The sequence below is a fragment of the Bos mutus genome, chromosome 24, assembly GCF_027580195.1.
Source record: "Bos mutus isolate GX-2022 chromosome 24, NWIPB_WYAK_1.1, whole genome shotgun sequence".
Lineage (NCBI taxonomy): Eukaryota > Metazoa > Chordata > Mammalia > Artiodactyla > Bovidae > Bos > Bos mutus.
This window is the reverse complement of record NC_091640.1, coordinates 33,389,487-33,409,585: the sequence shown is the minus strand read 5'-3', so window position 1 is coordinate 33,409,585 and position 20,099 is coordinate 33,389,487. Positions and strand designations below refer to the sequence as shown.

General features: G+C 50.4%; 1 protein-coding gene and 1 non-coding gene across 2 annotated transcripts in view; both read left to right on the top strand.

Moving 5' to 3' along the window:
• The window catches only part of CABLES1 (Cdk5 and Abl enzyme substrate 1), a 102,354-nt gene extending 82,776 nt beyond the window's left edge, over positions 1 to 19,578 (top strand). The window contains exons 6-10 of the mRNA XM_005898898.3: positions 484 to 640; positions 1,824 to 1,927; positions 13,967 to 14,073; positions 16,074 to 16,281; positions 18,242 to 19,578. Coding sequence (XP_005898960.3) covers positions 484 to 640; positions 1,824 to 1,927; positions 13,967 to 14,073; positions 16,074 to 16,281; positions 18,242 to 18,382 — 717 coding nt within the window. The 3' untranslated portion in view covers positions 18,383 to 19,578. The remainder of the gene's footprint in view (positions 1 to 483; positions 641 to 1,823; positions 1,928 to 13,966; positions 14,074 to 16,073; positions 16,282 to 18,241) is intronic.
• Positions 5,617 to 5,689, top strand: TRNAW-CCA (transfer RNA tryptophan (anticodon CCA)). The gene has a single exon. It is a non-coding gene; the product is annotated as a tRNA-Trp (tRNA).
• Positions 19,579 to 20,099: the final 521 nt, after the last annotated feature.

Sequence of the window (20,099 nt, the reverse complement as noted above, 5' to 3'; positions counted from 1 at the left end):
TCTGAGTTAGAAAACCTCCCAGCAGCTTCGGAGATGGTCCCTTGCTATCAGACACACGACTGTCTCTGCCCCATAACATGAATATTCACGCTGACTGGGATAAATTAAAACTAGGATGGCCTCAAGTCAGTCTAGTTTAGGTTTTGGCACAAACATTGTGCAAAAACAAATTTCATTTTTCAGATCTTGGATTTTAGAATTGCCCAGCTATGAGACTGTGGACCTAAATAAACTTGGCGTGGTAACGCAGCTTGGTCAGAATGCAAACCTCACATTCAGTTCAGTTCAGTCAGTCGTGTCTGACTCTTTGTGACCCCATGGACTGCCACACACCAGGCTTCTCTGTCCATCACCAACTCCTGGAGCTTGCTGAAACTCATGTCCATCAAGTCAGTGATGCCATCCATCCAACCATCTTACCCTCTGTTGTCCCCTTCGTTGCCGAGGGTTAATCACTGACCTGTTTTTGTCTTCATCTTTTAGACTGTTTCTTACACCCAGTTTCTGTTGCCCACGAATGCCTTTGGAACACGGAGAAACACCTTAGACTCGACGTCCTCCTTCTCCCAGCTCCGTACCCTGAGCCACCGCAGCCTCTCTATCGGCCGGGCGAGCAGCACCCAGGGGAGCCTTGACACAGGTAAGCTGGGGTCTGGCCGCAGGAGGTGCCTCAGTGGACAGCATGGATTGGGTTTCCTGTGTGCATTGGTGGATGGGCAGGCTCATGACCAGGCCACAGGGCAGGTTCTCTAATAAGAGGCCTCAGTCGCCAGCCCCTAAGCTTCCACGAGGAGACATGCCCAGACCACCTTGCAGAGAGGCCTGGCTCCCTGGCTTCTTTCTGCCTCTCAGCTCCTCATCTCTCCGCTTACCTGCTTCTTACCTACATTCTCCTAGTGCTCGAGTTGGCCCTTTCAGGCCTTTCCTGGTGGCCCAGTGGCTAAGACTCTGCTCTCCCAATGCAGGGGACCCAGGTTTGATCCTTGGTCAGGGAACTAGATCCCACATGCTGCAACTTAAAGATCCTATAAGTCGCAACTAAGACCTGGTGTGGCCAAATAAGTGTGGGGTTTTTTTGGCCTTTTTCAAATAATTGGACCATAAATGAACAGTCAGGTGTGAAAACCCCCTTAGTGACTCTCACAGCAGGTGAGCTTACTCAGCCGCTGACAGAAGACCTCAGCTTCTCCTGTACAAGCCTTTGTGGGAATTGACACGGAGAAAAATGCTTTATGAGGCAGGATTCTTTCCACTCTCAGAGAAATTCCAGGTGGACGTGAAGTTCCTCAGGCCCGTCCAGGTGCTGTTCAGCCTCTTCCAGTCACTGACTGCCGTTTGCACTGGTATCTGCTCTGGTTTGTGTGCATTCAGACCCCCAGAGCCTGCCCAGAATTATTCACACCGAGTGTGCTTCTCACATGCGAAACTTGAGGCTCATTCGATCTGTAGGTTTAGAAAATGAGCCTTTGCTGTGCCTTGTCTTACAATCTGTGAGTGTTCACAGCAACATTCATGCTTATGAGGTTTTGTGCTCTGCCAGGTCAGGGAGATTAATATATAATTTTTTTTAATGGAAAAAATGCCAGAATGTGAAGTGTTTGATGAACTCCTTTGCCCAGGGCAGGGAGGGGTGGTGGGCACACGGGTGGGACACACTTCATTGGCATGTGGAGACATCTACTGATGGTCAGAGCGAGCGATGTGACTGGGCTCAGAAACCTGAAACCAACCTTTCTACCGTCGAACTTTGTACCAGGCATTCACCCGGCCACTTCTGCTTCGGGGGGTCAGGTTCCTAATTGTCATTTTGCGTTGACCCTCAGGTAGTGACCTGGGAGACTTTATGGACTATGACCCGAATCTCCTGGATGACCCGCAGTGGCCTTGCGGCAAGCACAAGCGAGTTCTCATCTTCCCTTCCTACATGGTGAGTGGTGGTGGGGGGATGGTCAGGGAGCTGGCCCCCTCAGCCTCCTGGGGAACTCGGAGGTGGCATGCTGTTCCTGTGGATGGTGGTTCTTCCTGGGGTTGGGGCTTTCAAACACCGCTCCACGTGGTTCTTCTCGGCGACCCTCCTGCCCCCGCTTGCCCGGGTGGGTCACCCAGGGAAGGACCAGCACGTGCATCATATCCAGGATTCTTCCGGCCACCAGGCCCAGGTCCAGCACTTCAGCAGGTGTGAGACGGCTGAGTGGCCCGTGTGTGTGAACGCTGCCAGCTCAGGGTGGAACTGCACCTCTGAGGTTGTACATCCATGGACCCAGTGGGTAGGGGACGACCAGCCCCGCCCATCACCGGCAGCGCTGAGTTCAAGTTCAGCTCGCTGGGGTTCCTTGGTGACCGTAGGCCGCTGTCCGCACTCTGAGCAAATGTTTGGCACCAGGCTCCGGATGACAGAGTCATCTCCTGGGAAAGTGAAAGTAGGACAATGTGGGTGTTAAATGCAAAACCTTTCCTTGCTGTTTTTGTTTCACGGGCTCTTCCTGTTTTTCCCTTTGGGTGATTCGCTTTCTGCTCTTGGCTGACCACCGTTTCCCACCACTGCGGCCGCTGGTCTCCAGACACCTGTGGGGCCTGACAGGGTCCCATGTGCTTTCAGTGGGCAGACTTGCCCTGACTGAGAGGTGGGCAGAGCCCAGGGTATTGCAGGAGGAGGGAAGCCGGGCTTTGTGGGAACCTTCACCCCTGCCAGGCCTGCCATGTGCACCTCCAGGTAAAGAGCACAGACCCAGGATACCCCCACCACCCCCTGCCAGGCTCAGATGGGTGGGTACAGCTAAAAACATCGAGCTCTGGTTCCCTTCTCCCCCCGCAGCCCGGCCTGTTGTCAGGAGCCCTGGCCCCAGGAGTGGGCAGAGGATCCTTTCTCTGTTCTAGGCTGTTATGTCTGCAGAGGCCAGAGTCAGACCCCAGCCCATGCACTCACTGTTAAGCTTATTAGCAGCGGAAACCCCCACCCCCACCCCCACCCCGCAGCCTGTCCATCTGGCCAGCATCTGGCAAGTAGCTGACGTCAGAAAAGCACCAGGCAGAACGCAAGCCTGCACTGATACTTTCAACATAGATCCTCTTGTATTAATAATTTGGCAAATAGCTCAGAGATCATTCTAAAATGCTACACTGAGCCAGGATGAATTGCCAAAGGCATCTTGTTTAAAATTGCCCCGCTACTCTCTCCCATCCTTACTCTCCAACTCTTAACACAAAAGGCAAAACCAGGGCCATGTATGATTATTTTTTTCCTATGACCTATTGGCTCAGACGGTAAAGAAATTGCATGCGAGAGACCCGGGTTCCATGAGTTGGGAAGATCCCTGGAGAAAGAAATGGCAACCCATTCCAGTATTCTGGCTTGGAGAATTCCATGGACTGTATAGTCCATGGGGTCATAAACAGTAGGACACGAATGAGTGACTTTCACTCCTTTTAAAGGAGTCTGGGCTTCCCTGGTGGCTCAGATGGGAAAGAATCTGCCTGCAGTGCAGGATACCCAGGTTTAATTCCTGGGTCAGGAAGATCCCCTGGAGAAGGAAATAGCAGCCCACTCCAGTATTCTTGCCTGGAGATTCCCATGGACAAAGGAGCCTAGTGGGCTACAGTCCATGGGGTCCCAAAGAGTTGGTCACGACTGAGCGAATTTTACTTTTATAGGTCTGGTGTCTGGCCAGTGTGGTTCTGATTTTTTGTTTTTCCTTAAATGATTTAATTGTGAGGTTCTGGGCTGCAGTCTATGCCGGCACACCTGTGCACACAGATCATTTCCCCTCTCCTGGACGGTGTGGTAGACGGCCTGCCAGGTCAGCATATATTAATATGTCCTACCCTCATTTTATGATCCCACGTGGGTCATTTTTCAGTTCACCACATTGAGTCTGTAGCCTGTGCTTCCTGTCACTGTCCATTTTTTTAGGGAATGAAATTGCTCGTGAGCTGCACTTGCTTGGCCAGCTTCATAAGACCTATATGTCTTTCTGATCTGGCCACAGATATTGATAACATCTTTAATAAAATATGGCACATCTACTTTGCAACCCTGACGTGCATGTGGAGGGTTATAAAGAACCTCAGCCTGGCTCAGCCTAGTCTCCTACTAGAGACTTCCTCTCTAGTAGACATGGATTCTAGGTCTGCTAGACCCAGAATTTTTGCATTGAACTTGCAGGAGAAGGAGTGGGGTGGGGGGCGGGGGGTGGGTTTGGGTTTGCTCGCTTTATTTTGTGTGTTGGGTAACAGGTATAGAATGTGTCCATTCGACCAGTACTGTGAGGCCCTACTGTGTCCCAGGCCAGGTGCTACCTTCTACAGCAGAGGAAAAACCAGCCACCGCCCCCATTGTCCTCGACCTTAGAGTGAGTGGAGAAGTCAGACAAGTCACTGTAGTGAGGAGGGCAAGGAGAGAATCATCCTAGAAAAGTGGTGGGAAGTGACTTACAGGATGGGTCAGGACTTGGAAGTAGGCTTCCAGGAAGGCTGCCCTGAGGAAGTGGATCAAAAGTGAACGCTGAGGTGAGAGAAGGCGCCCGGCCTGCTGGGGCTCAGGAGGGAGGCCCCACACGCCACAGCCTGAGGTGTGCGAGAGGTTGACCTTGTGTCAAATGGGTATTTTGAGCAGTAACAGTTGCCACCCTTAGCACACACGTGCACACCCACAGGCACACACACGGGAAAGTCCATAAACTGATGATCCTGACAAGTTTAATCCATTAACTTAACCCCTTGCACAGAGAGCTGCACTTGTTAATAGGCGCCAAGCTGGATCCACTAAGGTGGATGGTGGTGCTAGAGGTAAAGAACCCACCTGCCAATGCAGGAGACGTGAGAGATGCAAATTCGATCTCTGAGTCTGGAAGATCCCTGGAGGAGGAGATGGCAACCCACTCCAGTATTCTTGCCCGGAGAATCCCATGGAGAGAGGAGCCTGGCAGGCTACAGTCTATGGGGTTGCAAAGAGTCAGACGTGACTGAAGCGACTGAGCACACCTGCACCGAGGTGGACAGGGTTACCTGATCCAGGCTGCTGAGGGCCACCTTTGAGGGTGTGGGGCACCTGTCTGTAGGTGGGCAGGAAGAACTGACACAGGTGACCCCTCGTGATTGGCAGGGCGCCCCTGCAGGCAGACGGAAGTCCTGTGAGCCCAGCCCCTCTGACCCCCTCCCTGGCTCCCAGCTGTGGAGTTTGGGCAAGGGACTAGCAAGTTCCTCACAGGCTGACCGTCTGAGCAACACCACCCACCTCCCTAAATATCAGCCTCCAAGGCCGCTGAGGTCCTGCCACCCTAGGCCTGACCCTGCTAGGCACCCAGCGCAGTTTAAGTTTAGTCAGCCCAGCAGAGGCCCAGGTTTAGGAACCAGGGATTGTTCCGGGTTTTGGGGTGGTCCTGTACGTGTGGAATTTCAGGGTCTGAGGTGTTGGTGTGGCCTCTACAAAATCAAGCTACCTTCACAGTGACGAGCTAGCCCTTTTACCCCATTAAATCATGCAGCAGTTATTGTTTTTCTCTTTTCATATTAAGATGTAATTTTAATCAAATGTATCCATTGAAAGTGTATAGTTCCATGAATTTTCCATCCTCCACCCTGACCACATCTGTCCATTTAGAAAGTTCCCTTGGGATTTCCCTGGTGGTCCAGTGGTTAGGACTCCGTGCTTCCAATGCAGGGGACATGGGTTCAACCCCCGGTCAGGGAACTAAGATCCAGCTATGCAGTGTGGCCAAAAAATGTTTTAAATTTTAATTAATTTTTTTAAAAAAGAAAGTTCTCTCCTTTCCATCCTGTTCTGCATCATGCCTGCTCCCAGCAAAGACAACTGTCATTCTGACTTCTGTCACCAAAGTTGGTTTTGCCTCTACTGGAACTTCATAGGAACGGAATCGTGTCCTGTCTATATGTGCTTTTTAAAAAAATCTGTCTTCATTCACACAACTTAATATCTGTAAGATTCACTCGTGTTGCATGAATCAGCAGTTTGTTTTTCTTAACTGCTGAGTAGGGTTCCACTGTATGGATACACCATCACTTATTTGTCCATTCTGCTTTTGGTGGACACTTGCATTATTTACATTTAGGGACATTATGAATCTTGCTGCTATGAACATTCCCATACAAGCCTTTCTGTGGACATAGATTTTCATTCCTCTTGGGTAAATACCTGGGGGGCGGGCTTTCTGAGTCATAGTGGAGGTGATGTCTACCAACCAGGGTGTAGTTGAAGGTTCACGTTTGTTCTCCATAGACGATAAAAGGGCCACTCATCACCACCAACGGGACATCCCCCAAAGTGGGAGGGTTCCAGAGTTGAGCATTCCCTGAGGCTGAGAAAGAAGGCTGTTATTTACAAAGTTTAAGAGGAACCCTTTGAAGCCAGCCTTGCATTCCTAGTTCCAGTTGTGTTTTTAAACTTTGATCCAAGCAAGTCACTCCCAATACTTGCCACTGTGAAAGGGCAAACAAGTTTGAACCAAAAAAAAATTCCTGGGGCAGGATGGAAATCAGATTGCAGCTGTGCCTGGGTTTTGGCCTTAAAGTTTCTAGAAGATGATGCCAGAACATGAAAATCTGTTGAAGGAGAATGGATATGTGTACATGGTGGCTGAGTCCATTTGTCCTCACCTGAAACTATCACAATATTTGTATTTGGCTATACGCCAATATAAAATAAAAGTTTGTTTTTAAAAAAAGATAGCACGCAAGCCTGTCGAGTCTGCTGGCTGCAAGCAGGTTCCTGTAGGGCCTGAGCTTCGTGGTGGTTTCTCAATGAGGAGAGGGAGGGCCAGCGCCCTCCACCCCGGCTCCCCAAACCGGTGCTTCCTGCCCTGTGCGCCTCCTGGCCTGTAATTTACGTTTCCCTTGACAGTGGTTATTTATCATTAGAACCTGGCAGCCACGTTGGTAGTGGGCTTTTTTTTTTTCTTTATGGGTGTGGAGAGCAATTCAGAGGAGAAAGTGAGTGAAAGAGCTGATTGAGATAAAGCCAAAAAAATTAATGTTCTGTGAATGGATTTCTGGATCCTTCTCCTCTCTCAGGAAGGTAGCTCTCACGAACTGTTTTGACATCAGAAAGGATGCCGACTCGCAACCTTTATGATGTCTGTAGATATTTACATCTCAGGGGCTTCCCAGGTGGCACTAGTAGTAAACAATCTGCCTGCCAATGCAGGAGATGCAAGAGATGCGGGTTTGATTCATGAATTGGGAAGATCTCCTGGAAGAGGAAATGGCAACCCACTCCAGTATTTCTGCCTGGAGAATCCCATGGACAGAGGAGCCTGGCAGGCTACAGTCCATGGGGTCGCAGAGTTGGACACAACTGAGTGACTTAGCATATTTGCATTTCAAGAGGACATCCCTTGGCTTGACCTCTGTGGTAAAGTGCCTGTTCTTTGATTTACTTAATATTACATTCTAAAGACTCCCAGAAAAGCCCCTCCTCCCATCTCAGCATCTCCCCAGGTTTATGGGAATATATCTTAGAACTTAATTTTTCAGGACAGTGTGAGATGCTGAGCAGGAGGGAATAGAAAGCAATAAAAGGCAGATTAACCCAGCCTTCCATGAGATTGGATTCTGCTTTCCCTCCTTATTTCTTTTTCATTGAAAGAAAAAGATGTGGTGATGTGGGCACTTACTTACCTGTCTGCAGGTGGATTTATTGAGAAGCTAAAGCAGTTTTGAGTCCAAGGGCCCCTCCCTTGCAAGGCTCTTTCCAGGCCCCCCGGTTTCAGAGTGCCTGGAGCTTATTTAATTTGGGAGACCCTCTCTAAGGAAAGTGATTCAGCGTCACCAACATACCATTGCTAGGCCTCTCTAGAGATTGAAAGGGGCCCTGGAACTTCCCCGCCAGTCACCTGCATAGACACTGAGCAGTGGGGCTTTGAGGCCTGCTGACTTTTGGTTAAGTGTTAAAATGCCTTATTGTGTCATGGTGGGTTTTGTTTTCCACTTTGGGTTTGGGTTTTTTCTTTTTTTTGGTAAGAGCTTTATTTGCTTTTTTTGCTCTTGCTTTGCTCAGCTGCTCAATCATGTTCAACTCTTTCTGACCCCCATGGACCGTAGACCACCAGGCTCCTCTGTCCATGAGATTCTCCAGGCAAGAATTTTGGAGCGGATTATCATTTATCCTCCAGGAGATCTTCCCGACCCAGGAATCAAACTCCAGTCTCCTGTGTCTCCTGCATTGGCAGGCGGATTCATTACCACTGAGTCATCTGGGAAGCCCCAGAGCTTTATTAGTTATATAGTAATTCACGTATTGTACAACTCACTTCTTTAAAGTGTGCAATTCAGTGGTTTTTAGTATATTCACAAAATTGTGCAACCATGTGGCCGTTTGCCTCTGGCCTCTTTCACTTACATTTTCAAGGGTTATCTATGTGGCAGCATGCATCAGTATTGTGGTTTGGGTTTTTTTTTAATCTGTTTTTTCTTGTAAAACTAATGTGAAACATTGTTTTAGGTTTCACCCGAGGTGTTGTAGCATCTGCTCCCTTTCTCTGTATTTGTGTCAGATTTTCGATTATCACACTATGAGTTTGACCATGACACTGCACACACGGGCATCAGCTCGTGCTCTGACCACCGTCTTAAGAAGCGAGTATTTAGAAGTACATCCAAATGCAAGCTGGCTGGGTGTGACCTCGGGGGCCACATCTCCACAGTGTCAGTGCATGATTCCATCTTCATGAAATATCCACCATAGGCAAGTCTATGGAGACAGAAAGTACATTAGTGGTTGCCTGAGGCTTAGAGGGTGGAGGCAGGACTCTAGAAGTTTCTGTGGTACCACGTGAATGCCTGTCACATATCTGAGACTGTGGACATGCTTTGCACACCTGCCCAGCCCACGTGATGGTGTAATTCTGACAAAGGCAGCTTTCCCTGTGTGGCTTTCCTCGAAGCAATGCATTTCATTTCAGTGAGAGAGCCTGAAGAGCTGCTCCCCTTCAGGGGACAGGACAGAGGTTAGATCCAGAATCCTGTGTTTGAAATCGGTGGGTAGAAATAGCAACAAATGCAGCCCCAGGCTGTGTTGCCTGTGCCCTCATTCCTGAAGTTTCTTTGTGACTTGCTTTCCTCTCCCTTCATGGCACAGTGGTAGAGAACCTGCCTCCCAATGTAGGAGATGTGGGTTCGATCCCTGGGTCAGGGAAGATCCGCTGAAGGGGGAAATGGTAACCCCCTCTAGTAGTTTTGCCTGGAGAATCCCATGGGCAAAGGAGCCTGATGGGCTACGGTCCACAGAGTCACAGAGAGTCAGACGGGACTGAGCACAGAGCACACAGCACAGGGAAAAGGCGTAAACAGAGAGCAGCTGGAATGCCCGGCTGTGTGTGGTTTCAGAGATGTCATGCAGGGCTGGGGCTCCGCTTTCCTTAGCGAGCACGGCATGTCTGCTTTCTGATGCCCAGTTGGGCTTGGAGCCCTGTGGACAGCGGGTGAGTGCTGTGGAGGCCGTGGCTCTAGGTGTCAAAAGAGTTGCACCCATCACTGCCTGTATCCTCCGAGTCACAGGCCCTGGAAAGTGAGATTCAGGGTGAAGGGGTGGCTGCACAGCTCACCCGTGCCTCCTGGGTGACAGGCAGCCCTGCGGCTGGAACCTGGCTCCTTTGGAATGTTCCTGCCCCCGGGGGCTCCTCCCACCCAAAGGCGAGCACTAGCAGCTTCAACTGCAAGCTAACGTCTGTTCAGAGCTGCCCTGAGAATTCCCAGGGAGGTGTGAGGCCCGGAAGTGGAGGCGGAAGGAAGGGGACCCTACCAGGCCCCGGGTGGAAGCACCTTTTCTGTTGTTTCTCTGGGAATCAGAGCAGCAACCTGTTAGCTCCAAGCCCCTCATTCCAGCACTGCTCCTGGGCCAAGTGCCCCCCTTGACACACTGCCTCGCTTTCCCCGCTGCTTGCCCCCTACCCTCACCCCGAGAGACCCTTACCTTGGGACATCGTGGCGGCTGCTGTGGGCCAGAACCGGGCCCACATTTAGCTCCTCATGGAGGCTCCCTCCCTTCTCTCAGGATGAGTCAAGCCTTTGTTTCTGAATAAAGCAAAGGTGTCTCAGCGTCTCCAGTAGATGTGGTAGATCCTTCCAACTGGATCACTAGGTTGTGGCCTTACCGCCCTTTCCTGTTATCTCAGAAGGGGTGCGGGCATCAGCCCCAGGCTGGCCTCCCTAACTCTGCCATTGTACCCGGCAGGGCAGGCCCAGCAGGGCTCCTTTCTGAATTGCATACCCCTGGACCTTCTGCGTTTTGGATGGTCTCCTCCTCCCAGCTGACCTCCCTTCTTCTTTCTGCATCTGTGCACACACAGCGTCCCTGCAACCAAGCAGCTGTGAGAAAGCACACGGAAGCCATCTCTCACCCCTCCTCTGCAAATTGTGGGCGCCAAGGATGGCGCTGCCTGTCCCTCACATAGCCTGCCTGGCCCAGCCGTTGGCCATTGCTGGGGCCACAAGGACCCCTGCACTTGGCCAATCCCCTGGCCGGGAATTTGATGGCACTGAACACAGTGGCCACCTGCTCTGTCCCAGGCCAGGAGGGGCCCACAGCCCATTTACTAGCAGTTTGATTCCTAGGAATGCACGTGCAGTGGCAAAACCCAGACTTGGGTCTGGGTGCGAGTCTTCATAAACTACGCAATTAGAGGGAGAGGCGACTTGGAACAAAGCATGGGCCTCCTGGTTAATTCATTCTCTCTTGAGGCTTGGGCTTCGCAGGTGGCGCTAGTGGTCAAGAACTCGCCTACCAATGCAGGAAACAAGAGATAAGGGTTCGATCCCTGGATCGGATTGGGAAGATCTCCTGAAGAAGGCAATGGCAATCCAGTCCAGTATTCTTGCCTGGAAAATTCCATGGACAGAGGAGCCTGGCGGGCTACAGTCCATGGGGTCGCAAAGTTGGACATGACTGAGCATGCACACGCACACACATACCATACACACACGAGCCAGAACAAGTGAGTGGCTGGGGTCGCACTGCAACTCAGCCTTGAGTACTGCCCCCTCGGCTCACCCCCATCACCGGGAAGAGGACAGCTGTCTCTAGGGAGGGGGAGGGAATGTGGGGAGGTCAGCCTCTAGAGGCTGTCGTAGGCTCCCTCAAGACACACGGGACCATAGCTGCTATGTTCCCAGAAAGTGTTCCCTCAAGGGAACCAGGGCTGAGGACAGCGAGGCCTGTTGTCCTCTGAAATCTGACTGCAGGGTCTTCCTGGGCTCTGAGCAAGGCTTCCTGTACTTGGCGCCTGGGCCAGCCTGGAACTGTGGCCCACAGGCACGCTGTGTGGGCAAGGGCCTGGGAGCAGACTGTCACTTTGGGGGCCGCCCATGCAGCCACCACGATTGCGTGCCCCAAGCACCTGATCGCGAGCAGCCTGCACAGCTGGTGCCCCGCAACCATCAACGTAAAGCATGTGACAGAGAAGCCAGAGGAAGAAGCAGGCACAGGGAGCTGAAACCGCCTGCACTGGTGCCCAGATGTCGAGTGGCTGGAAACCTCCCCCAGAAGGCATCAGGGAAGGCCACCTCTGCAACTTCGGGTGGCAGAGCCAGGATTCAGAATTCTGCCACCAAGAAAATGAATTTGAGGGCTTGATCATGTGCAGCCCTCACTGGGGGCCAAGGGTCTCATAGCATCAACTCACTGGCCTTCCCTCTACCCTCCTCTCAAGTGTCCAGTGTGGAAACAAATATACATATCCACTCATCCTGCCACCAGGAAAAATAAGCCCCTAGCTCTGTACCCCTAAGAGCTAGAATGAGGCTGCATGTAAAAATAAAGGACCTCTCCTGTGAGGTCCAGACTTGGGATGGCCTGAGCCCTCCTGGCCCCACCTTCAAGGCTGCAAGCTGGGCTGGGTTGTTGCTGTTCACTGGGTTGTTTTAAAGCTAGAGCTGGTCAGGAAGTGGCGTGGGAGGTCCCCAGGGCTGCAGTGAAGAGATGACATTAGTGCCTTTAGGGGAAACAGCTCTGCTGTCATCCCATGTCCCCCCAGAGATGTCCTGTTACAATAGGGGTAAATGCCATCAACGAGGACAGTGTCTGCTGGTTCAGTTATGAAGTGCAGCATCCACTCAAGCTAGTTTAAGAAGAAAGGCATTTTTTACAGGGTACTAAATGGCCTGTCGTCACTGGGGAGGCTGATGAAACAGCCTGAATTGGGATTTCAGGAATGATCCCCAAACTGTACTGCAGAACCAGGTCACCAGGGGAATGTGCACCAGCCATCAGCTCCAGATATGACAGTCCTGCCACCTGCATGGTCAGGACGCTGCCACTGCTGCCAGCTCTGGATCCATGCTGCCCTGCTGTGGTCCACACCCACAGAATGGAAACTGGGACTCCAGGGCTTCTGCCACCACTCCTCTTGGCAGCAGAAAGAACAGAAGCCCAGCCTCTGCTTCCACTCTGCTTTCTAACACCAGTGCGTCACCCCAGAGGAACTGGAATTGTGTGTGGAATCCTAGCTGCGAAGGAATTGGGAAGGACAGCGCCGTGTCTGGAAGGGGATTGGCTATCTAAGCTATAGCGTATAGCGAAGGGGGATGACTAGGATTTAGGCAAGTCCACCTGGGGACATAGGGAAGATGATCCTGCAGAAGTAACATTGCAGGCGAGGCAAAGGAGGATCTGATTTGCATAAAAACCACCTGGGCAAGATCACAGTGCTAAGAGCAAGGCCCCGCCCTTAGACACTGACTCAGTGGAACAGGCGGAGAAGGCAATGGCACCCCACTCCAGTACTCTTGCCTGGAAAATCCCATGGATGGAGGAGTCTGGTAGGCTTTAGTCCATGGGGTCTCGAAGAGTCGGACACGACTGAGCAACTTCACTTTGACTTTTCACTTTCATGCATTGGAGAAGGAAATGGCAACCCACTCCAGTGTTCTTACCTGGAGAGTCCCAGGGACGGCAGAGCCTGGTGGGCTGCCGTCTATGGGGTTGCACAGAGTCGGACACGACTGAAGTGACTTAGCAGCAGTGGAACAGGAGCACAGCCCAGTTGGCTGCCATCTCCCTGTTGTCTTCTCGATAAAATTCTCCACTGTGCTTTAGATACATTGGGTTCTCTTTGTTCGGTCTTTGAGAGAAATCTGTGAAGCAGATTCTTATCTTCTGCAGCAAAGAGGAGGGTGAGGCTCAGGGAGGTTAAGCCACTTTTTGCAAGTTGCCTGACTCGCTGGACATGGAGCCTCCAGCCTCTGCCCCCCAACCCTTTCCACCTTCAGCTGCCTGGAGCTGCTCCTGGCTGCTACTAACCACTACTCTTTCAGTCTGATTCAGAACAGGAAAGCAGTGCGCCCTTCCTCAGTGGGGACAAGCTTGGTCACCTCTCTGACCCTCTGTTTCCTCCTCCATAAGGTTAGAGTGGCTGGAAGGCACTTGAAAACTTTTCTTTCGGCAGTGGGAGGCTTCTTTCAAGAGAAGTGTTGTGCTGAGACTTCCCTGGCAGTTCAAGTGATTAAAACTCCATGCTTCCACTGCAGGGGGCCCAATTTCCATCCCTGATCAGGGAACTAGTATCCCATACACCAAAAAAAGGTGGAAAGAAGCATTGCATGTATCTACACGTAAGACAGATGGGTGAGATCCAGTCATCCCCCATCCCACCTCCAGCTCCTGGAATATCCTCACTGGGGACTCACCCGGCTTTGGCACCCAACGAAAGATGGAGTGTCTTTGCTTGAACCTGCTCACATCATCACAAACCTCGTGACTGTCTGCCAAGCACTGACTCTGGCGGCCAGGGTTTCTAAATGTCGCTGGGTCCTGCTGGTGACTGGGCTTTTGTTTCCATCCACCTGCAGCGGTCCTGCCTCAACGGGCTCCTGCATCCGGTGGAGCCCTCGAGATGGCTCTGGCCTGGGTTCCCTGTTGCTGGTGGTGGGGGTGTTAGAAGTTGGCTGTGACTTGCACGTGATTATGACCCATGACCCGTATTTTAAGGAGTGACTCACATGGCCCGATCTGTTTCAGACCACAGTGATTGACTACGTGAAGCCCTCCGATCTCAAGAAGGACATGAACGAGACCTTCAAGGAGAAGTTCCCTCACATTAAGTTAACACTCAGCAAAATTCGGAGGTAGGTGGGGATGGAAAATCCGACGGACAGAGGAGCCTGGCCGGCTGCAGTCCAGAGGGTCGCAAAGAGTCGGACACAGCCAAGCGCACACGCACACTGGGGCTGGGCCCCCACCTGAACTTCCCCCCAGGCCCTTCCCCCAGCACATCCTCAGCTCACTCTTTGTATGCCGGCTCTTCTGTTGTTCTGGGGAAGTGAAACAGGTCATGTTCAGCTCTAATTAAAGAGGCTCGTCCGATGCTGGCTGACCAGCGCCCGGAAGTGTGAGAGCCGAGGGAGGCTGGACACGAGCTGACAAGGATCAGGGCGTGGGGGAGGAGGTTGCTCATGAAGGAATCATTTCATACTCTCTGTGGCTCACAGTTCAGTAAGATTTATGTTATGGAAAAGTCAGAATAGGAAACGTTCGGTCCCCTGCTTCCTTAAATGCAGGCAAAACAGAAAAGAGCTGGCATTATAGGGTTTGAGATAACTCTACCCACAGTCGTCCGTCCAGAGGTGACAGCCAAGCCCTATCTGTAAGCCATCAGCAAAACAGCCAAAGCAAAATCAGGCCCCAATTTCCCCTGCAGAGGATTGGATCGGCCTTGCGGTGACCCACATCTGCCGGTCTTGCTGGGCTGGAGAGAAGCTGACCTGTGTTGTGGTGACTGTGTGCCAAGATTTGAGAGTGTGTGTGTGTGTGTGTGTGTGTGTAGGTAATGGAGGCTAAACTATACACAAATACAGTGTTGGAACATGTGCCAACCTACATGTGAGTACGTATCCCAATACTGATTTGATTCTGGCATGTTCCGAGTCAAGAAGTAAGAAAAATTAACTATTCATACTTGGTCGGCTGGCCAGGCAATTCTCATAGGAATGTTGGTTGCTGCACCCTTTTTTAAAAATGTTATTTATTTTTAATTTTGGCTACCTGATGAGAAGAGCTGACTCATTGGAAAAGACCCTGATGCTGGGAAAGAAGGGAGCAACAGAGGATGAGATGGTTAGATGGCATCACCAACTCAATGGACATGAGTTTGAGCAAGTTCCGGGAGATGGTGAAGGACAGGGAAGCCCGGCATGCTACAATCTATGGGGTCACAAAGAGCTGGACATGACCAAGCAACTGAACAAGAACAAATTAGAGGATAATTGCTTTACAATCTTGTGTTGGTTTCTGCCATACATCAGTATGAATCAGTCATAGGTATACATATGTCCCCTCCCTCGGGGGCCTCCCTCCCCTGGTTGCTGCACTCTTAGTCGAAGGCCTCTTCTGCCATAGTTAGTGGCCATAAGTGATCTTCAGCAGAGCTGATACCAAGTACCTAATTTATCTCAGTGACTATCTCTCTGGAATGACCTTTGTTTCCTCCTGTCACTGTGAACGGCTCTATTCCATTTCCAGACTTTCCAGACCCTCAGCTGTCCACTTGAGTTCACCATGGTCCTGAACCGACATGGTCTCATACAGGCTAACCAACAGAGAAGGGTTCAAAGTCCCAATGACTTAAGTCTGTTGTTGTTGTTCAGCCACTAAGTCCGGTCCGACTCCTTGCAACCCCATGGACTGCAGCACGCCAGGCTTCCCTGGTCCTTCACTATCTCGGAGTTTGCTCAAACTCATGTTAATTGAGTCAATGATGCCATCCAATCATCCCATTCTCTGTCACCCCCTTCTCCTCTTGCCATTAATCTTTTCCAGCATCAGGGTCTTTTCCAAGGAGTTGGCTCTTTGCATCAAGTGGCCAAAGTATTGGAGCTTCAGCTTCAGCATCAGTCCTTCCAATGAATATTCAGGGTTGATTTCCTTTAGGATTGACTGGTTTGATCTCTTAAGTGTGTTGCCCACATATAACATAAATCTTGCTTATAGAGATCGACTCCCATTCCACATCACCCTTTTGAGATTGAGAAAGAGAAGATGCTTTCAAGACAGGATAGTCTTTTTCTTTGCAGTCCTCTGAAACTCCATATTCTAACAAGACTCTTCCCTCTTTCCCCCTTTTCTGTAGCCTGAAACGAGAGATGCGGAAGCTCGCTCAGGAGGACTGTGGCCTCGAGGAGCCCACGGTGGCTATGGCCTTTGTCTACTTTGAGAAGCTCGCCCTCAAGGGAAAACTGAACAAACAGAACCGGAAGCTTTGTGCCGGTGCCTGCGTGCTCTTAGCGGCCAAAATCGGAAGCGACCTCAAAAAGCATGAAGTCAAGCATTTAATTGACGTAAGTGGCCTGAGTCCTGATTGGCTGGAGTGGGAGCACATGCTCCAGGCCAGCACTGGTCTCTCAGAAAGCCTGACTGGTGACCCTGCCTGGGAGAATTCTGATCTTTAGTACCAGCTGAGGGACCAGGACCATGAGATTGGCCCTTCTGCAGCAAATGTCAGACCCCACATCTTGGGCTGTCTTAGAACAGAGAGATGGGAGATCCCTAGTATTGGGTCTGGCCATAAAAATCCATATTCAGGCACTGAGAGGGGTGAGCTTATTCTAAAAGCCACAGAAGCCACTGTGATGGCCAGGGGTCTTGTGGGCATTGTGACCAACAGTGTCCATCAGTCACATTGGCTCAACACACCTTGGCCTCCTGTGACCTCGGCCACCTCCTTTTTGGGGAAGGGCATGGGCTTGATTAAGTGGTAATATCTTTCTTTTATTTTAAAAAATTTTTTTATCTGGGTATAGTTGATCTTCAATGTGTTAGTTTCAGGTGTACAGCGAAGTGAATCAGTTATTCACAGTCTGTGCGTGTGTGCACGCTAAGTCACTTTAGTCGTGTCTGACTCTGCAGCTCTGTGGACTGTAGCCCACCAGGCTCCTCTGTCCATGGGATTTTCCAGGCAAGAGTACTGGAGTGGGTTTCCTTTTTGTCCTCCGGGGATCTTCCCGACCCAGGGATCGAACCTGCATCATTTATGTCTTCTGCATTGGCAGGCAGGTTCTTTACCACTAGCACCACCTAAGAAGCCCCCACATATACATAGTATCCACTCTTTTTCCATATAGGCCATTACAGAAGTATTGAGTAGAGTTCCCTGTGCTATACAGCAGGTCCTTGTAATTTATCTGTGTTATATGAAGTAGTGTGTATATGTCAATCAAAATCTCCCACTGCCTTACTCCCTTCCTTTCTCCCCCAGTAATTATAGGTTTGTTTTCACTCTTTCTGTTTTGTACGTAATGTACATTTTGTACAAATGAACCTTAGCATTTTTTTTAGATTCCACGTACAAGCAATATCATGTTACTTGTCTTTCTCTGGCCGACTTCACTCAGTAAGACAATCTCTAGGTCCACCCATTTTGCTGCAAATAGCATTATTTCCTTCTTTTTATGGCTGGGTAATATTCCATTGTATGTGTGTACCACGTCTTCTTTATCCATTCCTCTGCTGATGGACGCTTAGGTTGCTTCCATGTCTTAGCTATTGTAAATAGCACTGCAGTGAACACTGGTATGCATGTATCTTTTTGAATTATGATTTCCTCTGGGTATATGCCTGGGAATGGGGTTGCTGGGTCTAATGGTAGCTCTGTTTTTAGTTTTTTAAAGAACCTCCGTTCTGTTCACCATAGTGGTTGTACCAGTTTCCATTCCCACCAACAATGTAGGAGTGTTCATTTTCTCCACACTCTCTCCAGCATTTATTGTTTGTAGACTTTTCGATGTCCTTGCTTTTAAAGTAGAATGTCATCAAAGCAAGGAAACACTGACCTTCTTGGACAGTTATATGCATGCCTGTTTTAAAATTCAGTGTATTCAGGGACTTCTCTGGTGGCCCAGTGGCTAAGACTCCATGCTCCCACAGCAAGGGGCCGTGGTTTGATCCCTGGCCAGGGAACTAGATCCCACATGCTGCAACTACGACCTGGTGAAGCCAGATAAATAAATAAATAATTTGAAAAACCACTGACACCGTAAGATTATTGAGGGATTAAATGAAGTCATGGGATGTATGTCAGGCTCCCGGCAGCCTGTGAATCCTCAGGAGGTATGAGTCCTTCTGCCCTAGGACTGTGAGCAGGAAACACAGCTGACACCTCCCTTTCTTCCTCCACAGTCTTGCCCATAACGGGGTTCTCTGTAAATGCTGGCTGATGGATATAGAGACTACACATGGAGAAAACCTAGGATTTTTATTTCAAGGCTAAAAGCCTTTTGGTTTTCTTACATTTTTTTGCAGAAACTGGAAGAGAAGTTCCGGCTGAATCGACGAGAACTGATTGCCTTTGAGTTCCCAGTGCTGGTGGCCTTGGAGTTTGCCCTTCACCTCCCAGAGCACGAAGTTATGCCCCACTACAGACGCCTGGTCCAGAGCTCCTAGCACAGGCCTCCTGGGAGGGCCGGGGACCATTTCTTCTGAGCCCGGAGTGGTAGCGCCTTACTACTGGAAATGCAAAACTAGAGCTCAACAGAGCAAACTTTTTTTCCTCTCAACATTTGTTTCTGTACAGAAGCCGTACCAGGAACTTTTCAGGGAGTCTTTCATCTGGCCAGACGAGATGGGCAGTGAGCAGATTACTGCTCAACCAGGAAGGGGAGACCGGTCCAGAAGATGGCTGCCCCCTAGCACGAGTACAAGTCCCTTGCTGGCCCCTCTGGGACTTCCTCGCAGCCACACCCAGACCTTGCAGGCGTGGTCCAGGGCCTTCTCTCTGGACCCGTTCCAAGTCGGAGTGCGAAGTTCTAGAGCAGATCTGGGAAGAGAATTTGTGGAAGTAGGGGGAAAGCTTCTAGAAGATTCCCTCACTGTATCAAAAGAGCGTGCCAACCTATTTTTGTAGCCGCTGTTGGAAGTGCACTTTCCCTCGGAGGAGTGTATGGAGAAGTGTGAGAGTCTGTGTGTTTGAGAGATGCCGAATCAGCCTCCATCTGCAAAGCCAGCCCCACCCACGGACCCCAGCCTGGAGGCATACTGACCTTCAACAGTTATTTCTAGATAAATCTCTGGATAACCATCACTCTGTCCAAACCACATGGATATCCTAATCACAGAGTTTCTGTTCCTGCTCCCATCACCACTAGCGGGACAGAGGTGACAAGCTGTCACCGTCAGATGGGCCGCGTGGAGAGGTGTGGCGCGGCACTCTGCACCTTTCCACTGTCACACCTCGTGTGTGCATTGAACCTTCGCACTTTTCTCCTGTGGACACGCTGGGGTTGGGCTCCGTGGGGTGTATTCCTGTGCTCTATGTTAGAGTGCATCGCAGGCACATTTCTTGTGCTATCTATCTATATCTATATATATATGTATATATATAAAGTGTTTTATAAAATCCAGAATAGGGGTAAGATGCATGATTGGTGTTTCGAGACTTTTTGACAGCTGAGACAAACTGCGTCTTGAGCTGAGGTTAAGTCAATCAAAGAGGCAGCAACTCTTAGCGTCACCATGTCCCCGGGGCTGTTAGTGCAGAGGTTTCATTGCAACTTGTACCGATTAACTGGGGCGACCTGTACGGAGGCCCCTCAACATGTCATCGCCTCGTAGCTGCCAGAGAGAGGTGCCTGCTGGGATTCACCTGACACAAGGAAGCCTGTGGCCCTGCAAAAAGAGAATTAAAATATTTTATGATTTCTCTACCCATGTATGTGTAGACATGTAAGTCTCAGCAGTCACCCCTCACCCTGCCTTGCAGATGCCACCAGCTCCACGTCAATCCCACATACAGATTCAGAGCATCTCATCCCAGAGAAGGGATGATGGGGGAACAGAGTGTACCCAGCTTTACTTAGCAGGGTTTGAAAGAATCTGACAGTCACAGGTTGGAGGAATTCAAAGAGTGGTGAGGGAGAGAGCACACAGGACATGCAACCAAGTTTAGTCCTAAATATTTTGCAAACAGATTTCCTTAACTGCGTTCAGTTGTGAGATGATTTTGTCAAGAGGTATGATGAACGTGACCTCTTTGGCCTGATTCGTCAATTACTAGTTGAAAGTGTTAGTCACTCAGTCATGTCTGACTCTATGACCTCATGGATTGTAGCCCACCAGGTTCCTCTGTCCTTGGAGTTCTCCAGGCAAGAATACTAGAGTGGGT